Source organism: Podarcis liolepis (assembly GCF_965112155.1).
Source record: "Podarcis liolepis genome assembly, chromosome: 3".
Taxonomy (NCBI): Eukaryota; Metazoa; Chordata; class Lepidosauria; order Squamata; family Lacertidae; genus Podarcis; species Podarcis liolepis.
In genome coordinates, this window is record NC_139557.1 from 45,060,912 (window position 1) to 45,076,151 (window position 15,240).

General features: G+C 41.0%; 1 protein-coding gene across 12 annotated transcripts in view; it reads left to right on the forward strand.

Moving 5' to 3' along the window:
* The window catches only part of ANKRD6 (ankyrin repeat domain 6), a 63,002-nt gene that overhangs the window by 38,930 nt on the left and 8,832 nt on the right, over window positions 1-15,240 (forward strand). For 4 of the 12 annotated variants that reach the window (XM_083497512.1, XM_083497517.1, XM_083497518.1 and 1 more), the window contains exons 3-12: window positions 2,403-2,525; window positions 4,460-4,711; window positions 7,627-7,725; window positions 8,358-8,456; window positions 9,905-10,003; window positions 11,805-11,903; window positions 13,060-13,158; window positions 13,316-13,393; window positions 13,758-13,862; window positions 14,170-14,307. In XM_083497512.1, coding sequence (XP_083353638.1) covers window positions 2,403-2,525; window positions 4,460-4,711; window positions 7,627-7,725; window positions 8,358-8,456; window positions 9,905-10,003; window positions 11,805-11,903; window positions 13,060-13,158; window positions 13,316-13,393; window positions 13,758-13,862; window positions 14,170-14,307 — 1,191 coding nt within the window. Of the gene's footprint in view, window positions 1-2,402; window positions 2,526-4,370; window positions 4,712-7,626; window positions 7,726-8,357; window positions 8,457-9,904; window positions 10,004-11,804; window positions 11,904-13,059; window positions 13,159-13,315; window positions 13,394-13,757; window positions 13,863-14,169; window positions 14,308-15,240 lie in introns of all 12 variants that reach the window. The other 8 variants (XM_083497519.1, XM_083497521.1, XM_083497522.1 and 5 more) reach the window with 8 other exon arrangements.

Genomic DNA, 15,240 nt, shown 5'->3' on the forward strand with positions numbered 1-15,240 from the left:
CTCCGCCAACACCTGCCAGCCATGATGTTATGCCCCCATAATACTCATGCAAGGTACCAATCATCAGTGGTGATGGTGGCAGCATCACGATGCTGTCACAAGTCCCAGCCCATGATGTAGCTCCAGACATGTATCTTTCTATGGGATCTGTGTAACTTTGCTGCGGGGCTGATGTATATGCTGCCGCCGTAAGTGGCTGTTGAGCTGGTTGGAATTCTGTTGTCCAAGGTGGTTGTATTAGGGTGGCCATGTGTCCTACAGAGGACCACTCTCTCTTAAAGAGTAATCCACCCAAGTGTGGTTTCAAGTTAAAGAACTATAAGAAGGGAGAGCAGGCTTAAAGTTGCAACTAGGCAGCAGATTAAGCAGATACGCACATTCCCCCTGGGTAGCTTCTTCCCACTAAGGTGACATTTATTATCTTTCTAGTGATTCTTTCGAAATGTGCATCTTGGTGCATATATATGCAAGCATATGCACGATTTATGCAAAGATATGTCCTCTCTTTTTTGGTGCGGTGTTTTCTTTTTTGGCAATGCAGAACTGGCAACCCAAAGCGGTGGAGGCAGAAAAGGAGACACTGATGCACAGACCAGTGGCTTTACTTAGCTTTTTCTCTTTTTCTGGTGTAATGCTATCTCCTTGTTGATAGAGGGACATATCCCCTATCCCCCCAGAAAGTATAATTTTGGGGACTTTGAGCAATAATTCAGTGAAACTTAATTGGAGTTCAGGTGGATATTATTTGATTGTCACTTCCATGGATGTTTAGTTCCGTTTGGTTAGTTCCACTAGCTAGTCTGCTGATTAGTATATCCCTAATTACAAGAAACAACTAACTTTGCAATTAGTTCATGATCCCAAATTGTTCGTCATGTGGTGCCCCAATTATGGAATTGTTTCCACAGAGAGGTCCATCTGATGCCTGTTTTGTTCCATTTTTGGTGCAATGCAGACATTTTTTTTTCAGCCTTTCCTGGCTTAATTTAGTTCTGTTGATAGTTTTTTTTAAAAAAGGTCTTCCTGCCTTTTGTTTATGTTTTTATGATTGCTTGGTCGGCTTTTTGTTTTATTTAAATAAAAAAGTGTGTATCTTGATAGCTGCACTTCCTGTTTCTACACTCATTCTTTTCTGAAAACAACAGATAACACAGGGGCGGGGGTGGGCTTCTGGTTTCTATATATATTTGGCTGGCCACTATGAGACTAGAATTCTGGACTGGATGGGTCTTTGGCCTGATCCAGCAGGACTCACCCTATATTCTTACAGTCAAACCTCATTTTTCAAACGTCTTGGCTGCCGAAGACTTCGGAAGCTGAACACCAAAAACCCGGAAGTGAATGCTTCCATTTTTGAACGCGCCTCGGAAGTCAAATAGCTTCCGATGTGCATTTTTCATTTCTTTCCATTGAACTTGCTGACAACCCTTTGATCCTCGGTTTTTGAGCGTTTTGGAAGTCAAATGGTCCTCTAGAACAGATTACGTTAAAAAACCAAGGTTCCATTGTATGAAATTGATGATTTTATGTCATTTCAATGTTCACAGAGCTTTCTGTTCACTATGAATGATTTCTGTGCTCACTCCAAGGGATAATGATAAAGAAAGCCAATAAAATAATATGGGCAAAATTAATCAATTTTAAAAGTTGCAGTTTATCTGGGTGTAAGTGCCATTGAACTCTGTGGAATTTACTTCAGAGTAGACATGCTTCAGATTGCACTTCAAGTTCTTTTGCTTTCGGTTGTACAGTTAAGCACCTGCTTAAATCCCTTCCATTGAAATAAATGGACTTCACATTGCTTAATGTGCCAGTGTGGTGTAGTGGTTAAGAGTGGTAGTCTCGTAATCTGGTGAACTGCGTTCGCGTCTCCGCTCCTCCACATGGCAGCTGCTGGGTGACCTTGGGCTAGTCACACTTCTTTGAAGTCTCTCAGCCTCACTCACCTCACCTTTGTTGTGGGGGAGGAAGGGAAAGGAAAGGAGAATGTTAGCCGCTTTGAGACTCCTTCTGGTAGTGATAAAGCGGGATATCAAACCCATACTACTACTCCTCCTCCTCCTCCTCCTCCTCCTCCTCTTCTTCTTCTTCTTCTTCTTCTTCTTCATCATCATCATATTGGTTGGTTTCTTCCATATATGCCAGCATTTATAGTTGTTTGCTTCCAGAGTGAGTTGGTTTGCTGGCCTAAAATGGAATTCTAGTGGGAAATGAAAGTGGGTGTGAAACAATGGAAATTAGGAGCATCTGATACTCCTAGAGAGAAGTGCAGGTTCATGAACACAAAGAGAGGCCATACATTTGTAAGTTGGTAGTGTTGCAATATTCATTTAATAGGAATGTCTCTGGTATAAGGTTGCTAACATGCTGCGTACCAGCAACAGGCTTTGAATTTTTTTCAGCAATTGCTACCTTCTGCTTTACAGCATGGGAGGACACCTCTCCATCTTGCGGCTTATAAGGGTCATCTCCGCGTTGCCCAGATTTTGCTCAAAGCAGGCTGTGATGTGGATCTTCAGGATGATGTGAGTAGTTCTAACCATTCTTACGCCAGGGAAAGCCCTTGTGTCTCTGCGTTAGCAGTCCAAATAACACTGAAACAAGTTGTCTCCTTTTAGAGACTGATTCTGTTTCAAAACAGATGTTTGCTTTGTTTACTAAGGGTACTTTCAGATGGCAGCTTAATATAGCAAATGGTTTGTTGGAAACAGGCGTGTAAAGTGTAAATCTGAACTATTATTATTATTATTATTTATTATTTTGTGGGGAGGTTGGCATTTTGATGCTGACAAAGTTGTATGGTTACTTCAAACAACAACAGAACCCTGCATGCAGGAGAAGCATTAATTCCACAATAAACCCCTATCTGGAAGCTCCCTAAAGCTTTATAGGACAGCATGTAACTGGGATCGTCAAAGACAGTGGTCCTGTAGATGAGTGCATTGGGGCATATTTTCAAAATCTGCAAGGATCGTTTTGCCAGATACTTTTCAAATTTTAAGCATAAATGAAGGGTGGATGTTGCCTTTCAGAGAAGTAAAAGGTTTTTCAATATGGTGTTGGACGGACACCAAGTGTTTTTAGATTTCACAGGCCTTTCCTTTCTCCAGGAAGCTCAGAGCTAAACTGTGCTGAATGTTCACATCTGCAAACTTTCCATGTGAAATTAGTGCTTTGAGGGAGCTGAATTCCCACCCCTGAACCTTACTCATCTTTTCCACTGTTGTTCTTTTCGGTTCCACTTTTCTTAGAGCTGGAAACTCTTCCCACCACCCACCATCACATCATTCATGCTATTCAGAGGTGTGAAAACCATGGCAAGAATGCGTGCATTTATAATGCTCAGGACATTTCTGAGCGGAACCAAAATGCTTTATGGCATGGAAATCACTCTATTTTTGTACTCCTAGTGGATGGTTCTTTGCCATTCATTGAACTAATATATTGTGATCAGCCATAAGATTAAAAAAGAAACATTGAAAGAAGCCTTTATTTTCATATTTTTGGCAGAATTTGACTCTCATAAACTCTGTGCAGCATGAATACTGTTGTTGCGCTCAAACAAACTTTTACTAGCTGGGGCAAAATTTGTTTTATTATTGAAAGTCACATTATGTACAAGTTATACAGAGCGGGTATATTCATCTGATAAAGTAATCATATTCTCTCTTCCTGTAGCTTTCATCCAGCTAGTGGATAGCAAAGATGAAATCCAATTGTCGTATCCAACTAGGTTGTATTCAGAGCTTGACTTAAGTTCATTGAGTTTTTCAGTGGATCTGCTCTGGGTATGGCTAACGTTGAATTTCACTCAAGGTCACTGCGGATTTTTTTTTATCCTTTTACATCCCACCTGAGATATTTGTATCTCTTTTATTGATTGAATGCGTTTATATTCCACCTTTCCTTCAAGGAGTTCAAGGTGGTGTACAAGATTTTCCATCCCCAAATTTATCATCACAACAACCCTCTGAAGCAGGCTACCTGAGAGGTAGTAATTGGCCCAAGATCACCCATTAAGCTTCATGGCTGGTTGAGGATTTGAAGCTGGGTTTCCTCAGTCCTGGTAGCAACACTCCAGCAATTAGACAACATTGGTTGTTGTACACCAGAAAGAACTTGCAAATGTGGACTTAGAAACATAGTTCTGCGGCCTCCTGGATTGCAAATATTCTCAGCTTTCAAAAGACTGTCCTTTATCCTGTTTTTTTCCAGTGAACTGTGAAAGTCAATAACTATATTGTTTTTATATCCTATGTAGTAAATACATAATTGCCCAATTAATTTTCCATCTGCCAAATGTTGCATAGCATAAAGAAACTCTTAAAAATGTTGTGGAGGATTTAAAATGCTGACTTCATGTTCTACAGATGTTGATCGTTAACATATTGTAAAAGACCTTATCATTAGTTGAAGAATGACCTCCAGTGGCCTTGAATGGGATTATTATGAATTTCAGCCTGTGGAGACCAGCTCTGTAGAGTATGAAACCCCAAGAAGTAACTCTTTCCTTCTCCCTGCTAATCCTGCAAGCCCTTATTGGAATCCTGATGCCATCTCTGATTGGTCAATGAGTGTTCATACAGCACATACCTCAGAAATAGTCAAGGGAAAAGTGGCCCTGGTTAAAGAAGTCAAGGAAGAAAAAGATAAGAAAAAACAGAGGAGAAAGGCTAGAAAAGATCCTAGAAGATTGCAAAGAGAGAAGGAGGTTAGAACTGTTAACTTCAGCTTCTCTGCGACACAGTTGCATGTACCATTTGGATTGGCCATCTGGCATGTCAGAGCTACTTTAAAAGTGCATGGTTGCATGTCTGGCTTTTTTAAAATTATGCTTTGCCAAAAGGTTACCTACCTGTGTCCTTTTCACACAAGAGTCCCACTAATTGTTTTGTGGTTACCATATTTAAAGGAAATGCTTCCTGGGAATTATTTGCATTGCCAAAATCTAAAGCAGAGGTGGAGATCTTGTGGCTCTCCAGGTGTTACTGAGCTCGCATCTTCCATTGACCCCAGCTAGCCTGGCTGGTGATCATGGATGATGGAAGTTGTGGTCCAGCAACCCCTTGTTCAATGCATTCCCTATGCCTGATCTGTTGTACAGTTCTGGACTCATAAAAGTCACTGGCCAGCTATGAATGACCTTGCACTTAAGAAATAGTTTCTGCATGAAAATAATGGAGGGTAGACGGGTATACTGTGCCTCAAAGGTGGCTCTTATTGGCTAGTTTTGGCTAGTTGGACATTTATGTTTCAGTGGTGCATACCGCAATTAACACTGCACAATTTCCTCTTCATTTGTCCACCTTCATCCTCCGTAGCACATGATGTAGTCGGGACTAGGGGAGGAACAGAGCTCTAATTATTTCCCATGATATTTTGAGAACACTGTTACACTCTTTTGTGTTGAGTGAAAATACCCACTTCACTCCTAGTCATTATTATGTGCTATCCTGTGTGGATATATACAGATGTAGCTGATTTACACATGACTTTGATAGCCAAAGCAAGCTGGCCTGGACAACTATTTATAAAACAGTTTTCCACCTTGACACTGGTTGTCTTTCAATTACTCTTTGTTATTGCACTGGAAATGCATTTTTGTGTTTGTGACTTGAGATTCCTTTTAATTGGAGGGAAATGGTTCCCAGAGCATATGTTGTCTTCCTCAAATGCCAGTATGTTTAATAAGTCCTTTAATGAACTACATTAGTTTTTCTTGTTGCTGTCACTCTGATCTAATTAAAATAATTGTTACAACAAAATCTATCAAGCGGGTGAGCAAGTGGGTCTTTTGTTATGAAACAATCATCAGCCTAATCCATTCTATCTGCAACAGCTGGCTCTTGAGCCGTGCCAGTTAGAAGGCTTTGGGTTTGAGCTGCAAGGGAATCATAGTAGCTCATTTCAGTCCCATGCATCCCAGTGAAAAATGTAGCTTAATTTTATGATTTTATGATCTTCTATAATTTGGCCTTATATATTTTTTTGAAAATAACATTTGAAACAATAAGAAAATAGTATTTGAAAGAAAATAATATCTGAACATGCCTGCCACTCAGAGAACTCTCTGTTCCTTGAAATGTTTGTACAAATAAAATGGTCTCCTGCTGCTATCTGAAGATATTTTCTGTACTTTCCCCAATAGCTTCACAATGGGTCAAATTGCAAACTGTCACATAACCACTTTGCTGCAGGCTAGGCATTGCATGGAGCCACTCAACTTACATTCCAGCTTCTTTATTTAGACTGAAAACAGACATAGCTTCTAGGAATAGTGGATGTGGTTTGAACATGCGTTGACCTAGTTTGCATGTCACGGTAACCCTAATGGTGTACCATGAAAAGGTTTTCCTGTCCTGTTCATTTCCCTACTAAGGGTGGGGCAAAACAACCAACAGCCCTGGTTTAGTGTTAATGTCTGATCCATGGGATGTGGTTTGTTTCGCTTCAACAAACCAGTTAGGAATCCCAAGGGCAAATATTAGTGACAGATTGTATGGTTTGTTGCGAATGAAACAAACCATCACCCCTAGTTCTGATGTAACACTCAGCCAAGGATCATGGCCTGTTTCTTCCTCTTCATCAAATATAAGCCCCAGTAGTGGCCAGCAGGTGTGTGTTGCTGCTGGTTACCAAGAGGGAGGGCAAGGCAGTAGGGAAACTGGCATGTTGTGGGTGCAGTGTGGGGAGCTGTGATGCTGCAACTTCACTGTGCCAAGCTCCCTGCTGCCTCCCCCTTTCTCCTCTCAGTAACCAGCCATGACACATGGTGTTGGTAAGCCAGGAGAGCAACACAGCCCCACTGGCTGCATAAGGCTTAAAAAAACTCCCACCACATGTCCAAATAGTTGGTTGACCAGTCAAACATGCAGCCTTTGTAACTGCATTGTTCATTGGGCTATCTAGATATCAATGGATATTGCAGACGTCAGTCAAATTGCCTGTTAGTTTGCTGAACTTTGCCTGATTTTGTTCCATCTGAAAGAACTAGATGATTGAGGAACACTCAGAGCTACTTGAGTGATTCTGAGTCAGTTAATCTGCTGATCTGGTGATACATAGTGCTAGGTAGACGTTTGCTAGGGAGGACATATGGTGAGGCCCATGATTTGTAAGCAATGTGTGTTGGAGTGGGGTATGACTTTCAGAATGGTAAGCTACCAACAGTTAATGGTTACGTCATGTAATGCTTCTGCAAGGAAAACGATGGGGTGGGCGGGTGGAGCATGATAACCTCTGTGGCTCACCACATACAGTTGTCAGCGCATTAGTTTTCATGCTGCAAAACTTCACATGTGACAACAACCTACACTTAAGTTTCATGTTCTTCTTTTTCTAAATGGGAATTCTTTCTGTATAGAAAAAGTATAACACGTGAAGTGACCTAATCGCTTAGGTTGTCTGCTAATAGCTAGACCAATGTAATGTTGCACAGTGTGAACATTCTGTAGAATTTGGAAACCAGAGTGTGGCTTGCTCTTAACTCATACAGTATTTCAGTAGCACTGTGTATGTTGCTGCTTATGGGGATGGGATGTTTTGATGCGGCTAATTGATATGCATGTATGTTGATGTAGATTTGAAATAAAATGTGTGTTAGTAAATAATGGGTGCTCTTTGCAGGGTGACCAGACAGCTTTGCACCGAGCTACCGTTGTGGGGAACACAGATGTAATAGCAGCTCTCATCCACGAAGGCTGCGCTTTGGACAGACAAGACAAGGTTATTGTCAGTTTTGTGTTTATTCTCTTTCTGTGTTATGTTGTCGTCTCTGGAGGAAGCTCTCTCCAACTTGTTTGTGTCATTTGCTGTAGAGGAAATAAATATAATGCAGAATAACACAACACAACTACAAGCTCTTGAAAATACACATCTGTATTGAATTGGTAAACTTCATTTTTTTATAAGTAACTATCAGTCATAGCTAAATACAAAACAACACAGCATATGGCAACATACACGCACAGCAGCATCACTGTAAATACTGTAAATACAATACTTACAAAAACTTAATCTTTGTACTAGTTCTAACCAGAACTAATTCTAACCAGGGATTGCACCTAGCTATGGTTTCTAGTGTACTTCAAACCCTGGTTAGCCTCAGGTAAATTAAATGTTGATGCTGAGCTGATGCTGGGTTAACAAAGATTGGGACCAGGAGGGTTTTACTTCCTGAAAAAGGGGGGGGGGAGAGAGAGTGGCAGTGAGTATGCGAATTCCCATTGTCTGCATATAGTAATTCAGTCATTTAACATGGCATCCAAATAGAATTATAAATAGCACCTCCGGATGTATGCAGTATTTTCTCTATATGGACACAGTACTCTAAACTGCTGCTTTTCTTCTGCCTTCAGGATGGGAACACAGCTCTCCATGAAGCCTCTTGGCATGGATTCAGCCAGTCTGCCAAACTGCTTGTTAAAGCAGGCGCAAACGTTCTTGCCAGAAACAAGGTGAGATGCATGCAGAAAGGAGCATTCAAGTGCTGCTCTATAAAAAAAAGGAAAAGAAAAGAATAACTAATTTTTAAATGGGAGTTTTTCCTCATCAGTAGTTTCCAGCAGAGGCATTTCTGGATAAGTGGCAGTGCATTTTCTTGGCAACACTCTTCCATTTCATTTAAGATGGACTATGCCTTGATTATTCTCTTTGAGGGAAAACTTGTATTCTGGCAGTTGACGCACGTGCACACACCGCTCTGTTGGGAGTGAATGTTGCATTAGTTATGGCTGAAGAACTATCAAAGTCCTTCTAGCACCCTAATCAGTACAGAAGCGTGTGAAAATGAATTGAACAAACAAGAAAATGTCAATTAAAAAAACCCCGTTTATCAGAAACAAGAAAGCCAGACACATGAATGGCAAAACTGAGGGGAAACAGCTTGTCTTCCATGAGACTTTCAGACACTAGGATAAGCTCTTGTTGCAAACTTTTGAGAGAGACTCAGGTGTTCTTCCTCCTCTCATCTATATTATGTTTTGAGGAACGTTTTGCAGAGAGGACTGGAGGGGGGGCGGGGACAGCAAAAGGTTGGATCCTGTCTTTTTCTAAGTCAGCAAGAGTGTTTCCTTTTGCATAATTCCACTCAGTGGAAACTCCCACCAGCAGAAAGCCGGGAGGTGACTTTTGCTAATTGTGCCACCTTTCATGCTGTTCTTCTGCGTTGGTGAATCTTTCAGAACACTCTTGGAAAAAGTTACTAGAAGGTGTTTGTGTGTGTGATCACAAATCAAACAAGCCAAAAGGTGAAGGGTCATAGGGTATCCCTAATGATGAAGCAAATCACTTAAGACAAATTATGACATTACTAAAAAAAATGTTAAAGTGGGGGTTAGTGTAAAGATGAAATCCTGGTACTGTAGTGGCAGCCATTTTCCTTAAGACACATCTTAAGGACTTAGAATGGGCACAGAGTCCCTTCTTAAAAACTACAATCACACTTTTCAAATCTAGATGGAAACAAAGTGATTCCTATCCAGTTCCCATTTACTTCTCCTCCTCCATGTATGCTCTACTTTTCTATAACAAGAATAGAACCCAGTTGTTGTTTTTTTAAAAAGTAGCCAATAAACTAGAATTATACAGGATTAGGGAGTTCTATTATAATGACCAAGAAAAAGAAATCAGAGAAATTTTAAATGAACAAGAGCACCCTTGGTTTGAACTCAGGAAATTTAAGTTTATTTATAGCAAAAGATATTATCAAACAGCAGGTAAAAAAGAGAATTAATGTTGTTTTAACAGCTGATTTTGGCACTTTTTAATGCCAAAGGGAAAACTACCAAAATTTATAACAAAGTTATGTATAGGTGATCTAAGAGGATTGTAAGAAATGGTGTGAGGTAGTTTCTTGTTCTTTTCTAAAGGTGACTATTGTGTTTCCCCCCATCTCTTTTCTAAGGCAGGTAATACACCACTACACCTGGCCTGCCAAAATAGTCATTCCGAAAGTGTTCGGGTCCTGTTGCTTGGAGGCTCTCGGGCTGATATAAAAAATAATGTGAGTGTTACCAAAATCTATATCTCCAGATTTGATAGAGAAAAACCCTCAAATGCAGCCTTTGAGTATTGTGGCCGGTCCCATTCCAAATTAATTATCAATTGAATGGTATTGAATGAGTTTTCTGAAGGTTTAAAAACCTGTACATTTTAACAGGAGAAGAGCAAATTTGCAATCAACCTAATAAAGGCAGAAAAACATTTTATAAGGGCAGCAGGGCAGCTTGTACCCCAACCTCATATCAATGTTGCCTCATGAAGCTGCCCCATTCCTCTCTGCCTTCAGTTTCTTCCGGTGTTTTGTTCCTCCATTTTTCAATCAAGTGCATAGAGCATACTAGAGTCAGAAAGAATTACTGTTGTTTATTTTCCAAGATAGCAATTGTGTTGTACCTTAAAAAAACCCCACATCATCTGTGTACTTACGTGCATATGTATAATCCCATCAAACCCAGTGGAGCTTATTTCTGACTAGACCCACATTAGGTTGGGTCACCCAGGTGAAAATTGACGCAGGGTAGTCTTTATTCCAGATTAGTTAATCCAGAGCAGGGGCGTAGGAAAGGGGGGGGTGCCCCAGGTGCCATCATGGAGGGGGGGGTGACAAATTATCAAGGAACAATTACTGCCCTACTAGGGCGCTTCATAAAAAAACTTTTTTTAAAAAATGCCTTCTTCAAAGGTCTTACCTTACTACACTATGGATTATATAGCTACATATGAAATTTCATGCATATCAGTGAAGGCTGAAATTTCAACAAAGCATGTGCATTTGCTAGACTCTTTTCGGGCACCTGCTAAAAGCATTCTTCTTTAAGCAAGCACACCTAGAGGCTTAGGAAGTTGAAGTTCCGTATTTTTCACTCTATAAGACGCACCAGACCACAAGACACACCTAGTTTTTGGAGGAGGAAAACAAGAAAAAAATATTCTGAATCTCAGAAGCCAGAACAGCAAGAGGGATAGCTACGCAGCCTGCATTCGCTCCATAAGACACACACACATTTCCCCCTACTTTTTAGGAGGGAAAAAGTGAGCCTTGTAGAACAAAAAATACGGTAATTTTAATCTCAGCATTTTAGCTTTTGTATGTTTTAAAGTAGGATTGTTAATTTTTCTTGATTTTACTGCTGTGGTGTTTTTTGTTTTGGTAAACCACTTTGCAGGTTTTTTAAAATAAATTTTATTAAATAAACAATAAATATAAATAAAATAACACAAGCCAAAACACAATCCACATTGACGTATCTGTCCATAGTCACCTACTTGTTATCAGAGACTCAGAATCCACATTTCTTTGTAAGAAAATATGAAATAATGTAAAACCATTTTTTCAGGCAATTTTTTTTAAAAAATAATCAATGGGGGGTGTGTGTGACAAGAACCACCTGACCTTCCTATGCCTCTGATCCAGAGCAGTTCTCTCTCTGCTCCCACCTGCCATTCTGGCTGCACCTACAACTTGCACGAGGCCCCCAAGAGTTTACCCCTGGGAGAATGTGGCCCTTGACCGACAAAAGGTGGCCTCACATTTGCAAACTATAAGTATAAACTGGCTATTGTTATTTGAACCATAATATCTCAGTTACCAACTAAATGGGCCATGGATATTGGAGGGAAAGAAGCATAACTGTTCCATGTGGTTAACCAGATTTCCAGTGTACAGCACTTGCCCCTGCATGTTTACCCAGATGCATATTTCCTCACTGTGTCCAGTCAGGCTTACTCCACAGAACCACAGCTTTAATATGTTAAGGCATCATGTTAGCTTCCTTACTGTGATTTGCCTCCCTTATTTTTAGGCAGGAGACACCTGTTTGCATGTCGCAGCTCGATATAATCATTTGCCCATCATTAGGGTGCTCCTCAGTGCTTTCTGTTCTGTCCATGAAAAAAACCAGGTCAGTGCATGAACTTCATTGCCACTACGCTCCATTTTCTATAAGGCTTTTAAAGTATAATCTGATTCCGGTATTTAGAACAAAAGAGGTGGCTGTTGTGCTTTGAACTATGGAGAAAGCTTTTGAAATTATTCCCCTTTTAATTAAAGTGCTGCTATATCATAGGTATTATTTTGGCATCAAGAATTGCCTTAAAGAAATGGTCAACTCATTCCATGGCATCTCGCATAGCTCATTGCAAATACTGCAACCAGCAGGAAGATCATTAAGTCGTCTGCCAGGATCTTCAGCAATTTTCAAGTAGTCAGTGGGTGGGTCGGGGGGGAGTTTGGGAACCACTGATTTAAGTCACAACACCATCATGGCTATAAGACTAAAATGAAGTTTGCTTCTACTGTCTTGTTGTTCAACACATCTACTTCAGAAAGTTGTAGAAAAATATACTTCAAAAGTAAAAATAATAAAATGAGCACCTGTAACCATGTACTTGCCTAGTCAGCTGCCTTGTGATAAAAATATTACTAGAAATAAGAAAGAAAGGAAGCTCTGGTGACATATCATGAACCTTGGAGGTACACTGATGCTCATCCTGTTTGCACTTGCCTTCATCATCTGCCACTCTCTAGGTGGTCCTTTGGGACCTTCTGGTCTGCAGGGCTCTGGAATTAGGGTCCAAGATGCAACCTGAGTTGCACTGTTGACTGGATTGTCCAAAGGAATTAAAGATGCTGTAGAACAAGCTTGGTGACAAGTGTTGGCTGTGGCTTCCATAGGATCCTTTACAATATTTAGTTACACTGAACTGGTAATGTGTGACAAGTCTCAAAGCCAATATACTGGGGAATACATTTGTGGGTGTGGGTGCTTTTAAATGGCTTTACAAATTTTCACTGCTGTTTTTAATAGGGCTATTTCTTTATTTTATTTTTTTAAAAAATCCTATTTATTATGCATTTTTAGTTGTTTCTGTTCTAATTTATGCTGTGAGCTGCCTTGGGTCCTGCACTGGCAGAAAGGTGGAGTATTCAACCAGTCTGCTAGAATGACTCAACAATATGATAATACAAAATGTGCACCCTCCTTTTGGGTGCCTGCTGTTTGTCCGGACCTCAAGGTGGGGCATGTTCAAGTTTCATTCTGCTTTCTTAACCTCTAGACTGGCGACACGGCACTTCATGTAGCTGCTGCTCTGAATCATAAGAAGGTGGTCAAACTGTTGTTGGAAGCAGGAGCTGATGGTACAGCCGTTAACAATGTAAGCACTGAAGTCACTGAAGTCCTTATTCTTACTGTTTCTAGTTATTTTTTCCTGAGTGTTGGATGACAGGACAGCATTGATGAAAGGAGTGTCTGGTTCTTTTAATTTCTAAAATGTCATTTGGAGAGAATCGTGTTATCCTTTTCTCTTGCAGGCTGGTCAGACCCCGCTAGAAGTTGCCAGAGAACATGACAACCCTGAGGTTGCTCTTCTACTCACTAAAGCCCCACAGGTACATTATGAATACAGTTCATTAATGATCGACTCAGAAGCATCATTCTGCAAAACTGCTCTGGAATAAATGTCTCACACACTAGTGAAGTGGATGTGTTCCAGATGTTGACAAAGACAAGACTTGATGATACTCATTCTCGCATGCATAAGGAAGTGGGGTGTGTTGTGTCTAATGTATTGTACGCTGTGCTGTAGTTAGTGCATTTGGTTCAAAAACTGCATTCTCTGCCCATTTCAGAATTTACTTTGCTGCTGCTGCTACATTCTAGGAACCAGGCAGATATTTTAAAGCATCCCTTTCTGTAATTGGACCAGGATGACTGGGTCATCATGGTATTAACTTGAAATGTTGCTACATGCAGATCTTGCGCTTTAATCGTGGAAGGAGCCTGAGGAAGAAGAGGGACAGACTGAAAGAGGAAAGACGTGCTCAGTCTGTACCAAGAGATGAAGTGGTGCAAAGCAAGGTACAGCCAGCTTTCTATGTACTGAAGGCAAGGAATGTGGTCTGAGTGCTTGAGTCCTCCACCTCTTGAAAGTATTTTTTTCATCTGCCATTAGAGTTTCACCTTTTGCATTGTTGTGCTTTAAGCACCTGGAGGAAAATAATTAGTACCTGCATTACAACCTAGGTGAGCCCTCTTTGGTTGCTGCTGCTGCTCTGTTTGGAATTTGGAGAACTGTTGTGTTCAGGTCTGAATGTGAGAACTTATCAGAGAGCAAAGATCAGCATCTCTAGCCCCCTTGCCTGTGTGTGCTTTTATTTTGAAACAGGGCAGTGCCTCAGCTGCTGATGACACTCACAGCAGTGACCAGGCCCTTCAGGGGAGAGGTGACATGAAAGAGGAAGCACAGTTGCCTTTATCAGAGCTCAGAGGGAGGAAGAATAAAAAGAAGAAACCAAGAGAAAAGGTACCGGCAGATGCAGAATGACAGCGGGAGGGCACTCTTAATCCAGGCGGTTTCTCTCATCTCCTTCCATTCATGGGCAGGCTTTCTAAAATATGCCTACTTTTGGTGCCCTCTGTCAGAGACGACATCAACCTTTCTATAGTTTCAAAGAAATGGGCCATGGGGTAGCTGACCTTCAGCTGGAGGGGAACAATGGGCCCCACAGATTTCTGTCCCCCCCATTTGCTTAAACAAAAGTGTAATAGTAGTAGTAGTTGCTGCTGTTAATATCATCACCAGCTTCTGTGAATCCCTCATGCCAAGTGAGAGGCCCGAAAGGTTGACCATGGGTGATTGCAGCACACAGCCTTAAAAGGATTAGCTGCTCCTGCTCTTGACCATGGTGAGGAGGTTTGGGTCCAGACTTCACATGAGCAGACTGTTGCTCAAAGGATGCTCCACAGGAGAAAGAGGTGGAGGCAACCTTTACTGATTCCTTCTCCAGTGTTCCTTCTGCTGACCTGCTCTGGAAGGTCAGGGGACCCTCTGGAAGTTATTAAAAGTGACACTGGAGGGGGAAAGGGGAACTGGCGGAAATTGCCTCCCTCCCTTCCTGCAATGGGGCCCTCCACTGGATCAGAGGCCTTTTTGCAAATGGAAGAAGCCCTTTTAGTCACAGAAAGCTATTATTGGGGCCAATTATTCTTTAATATGTGTTTAGGCAGATAGTGGATGCTGAGTGCATTTAACAGAAGCACAAGTTCATAGCATGTTGTGGTTCAACCTATTTTCCAAAACAGTCTGCAGAGCCTGATGAGCAGCAAACAGGAATATTGATTTGAATGAATGAAAACAAGTCCATATGGTGGCCACATTTGCGCCAATGCATTTCATCACTTAAATTGGGCAGTGGTAGCAAATGTAACAGGAGAGATAACATTTGACACGTTACTT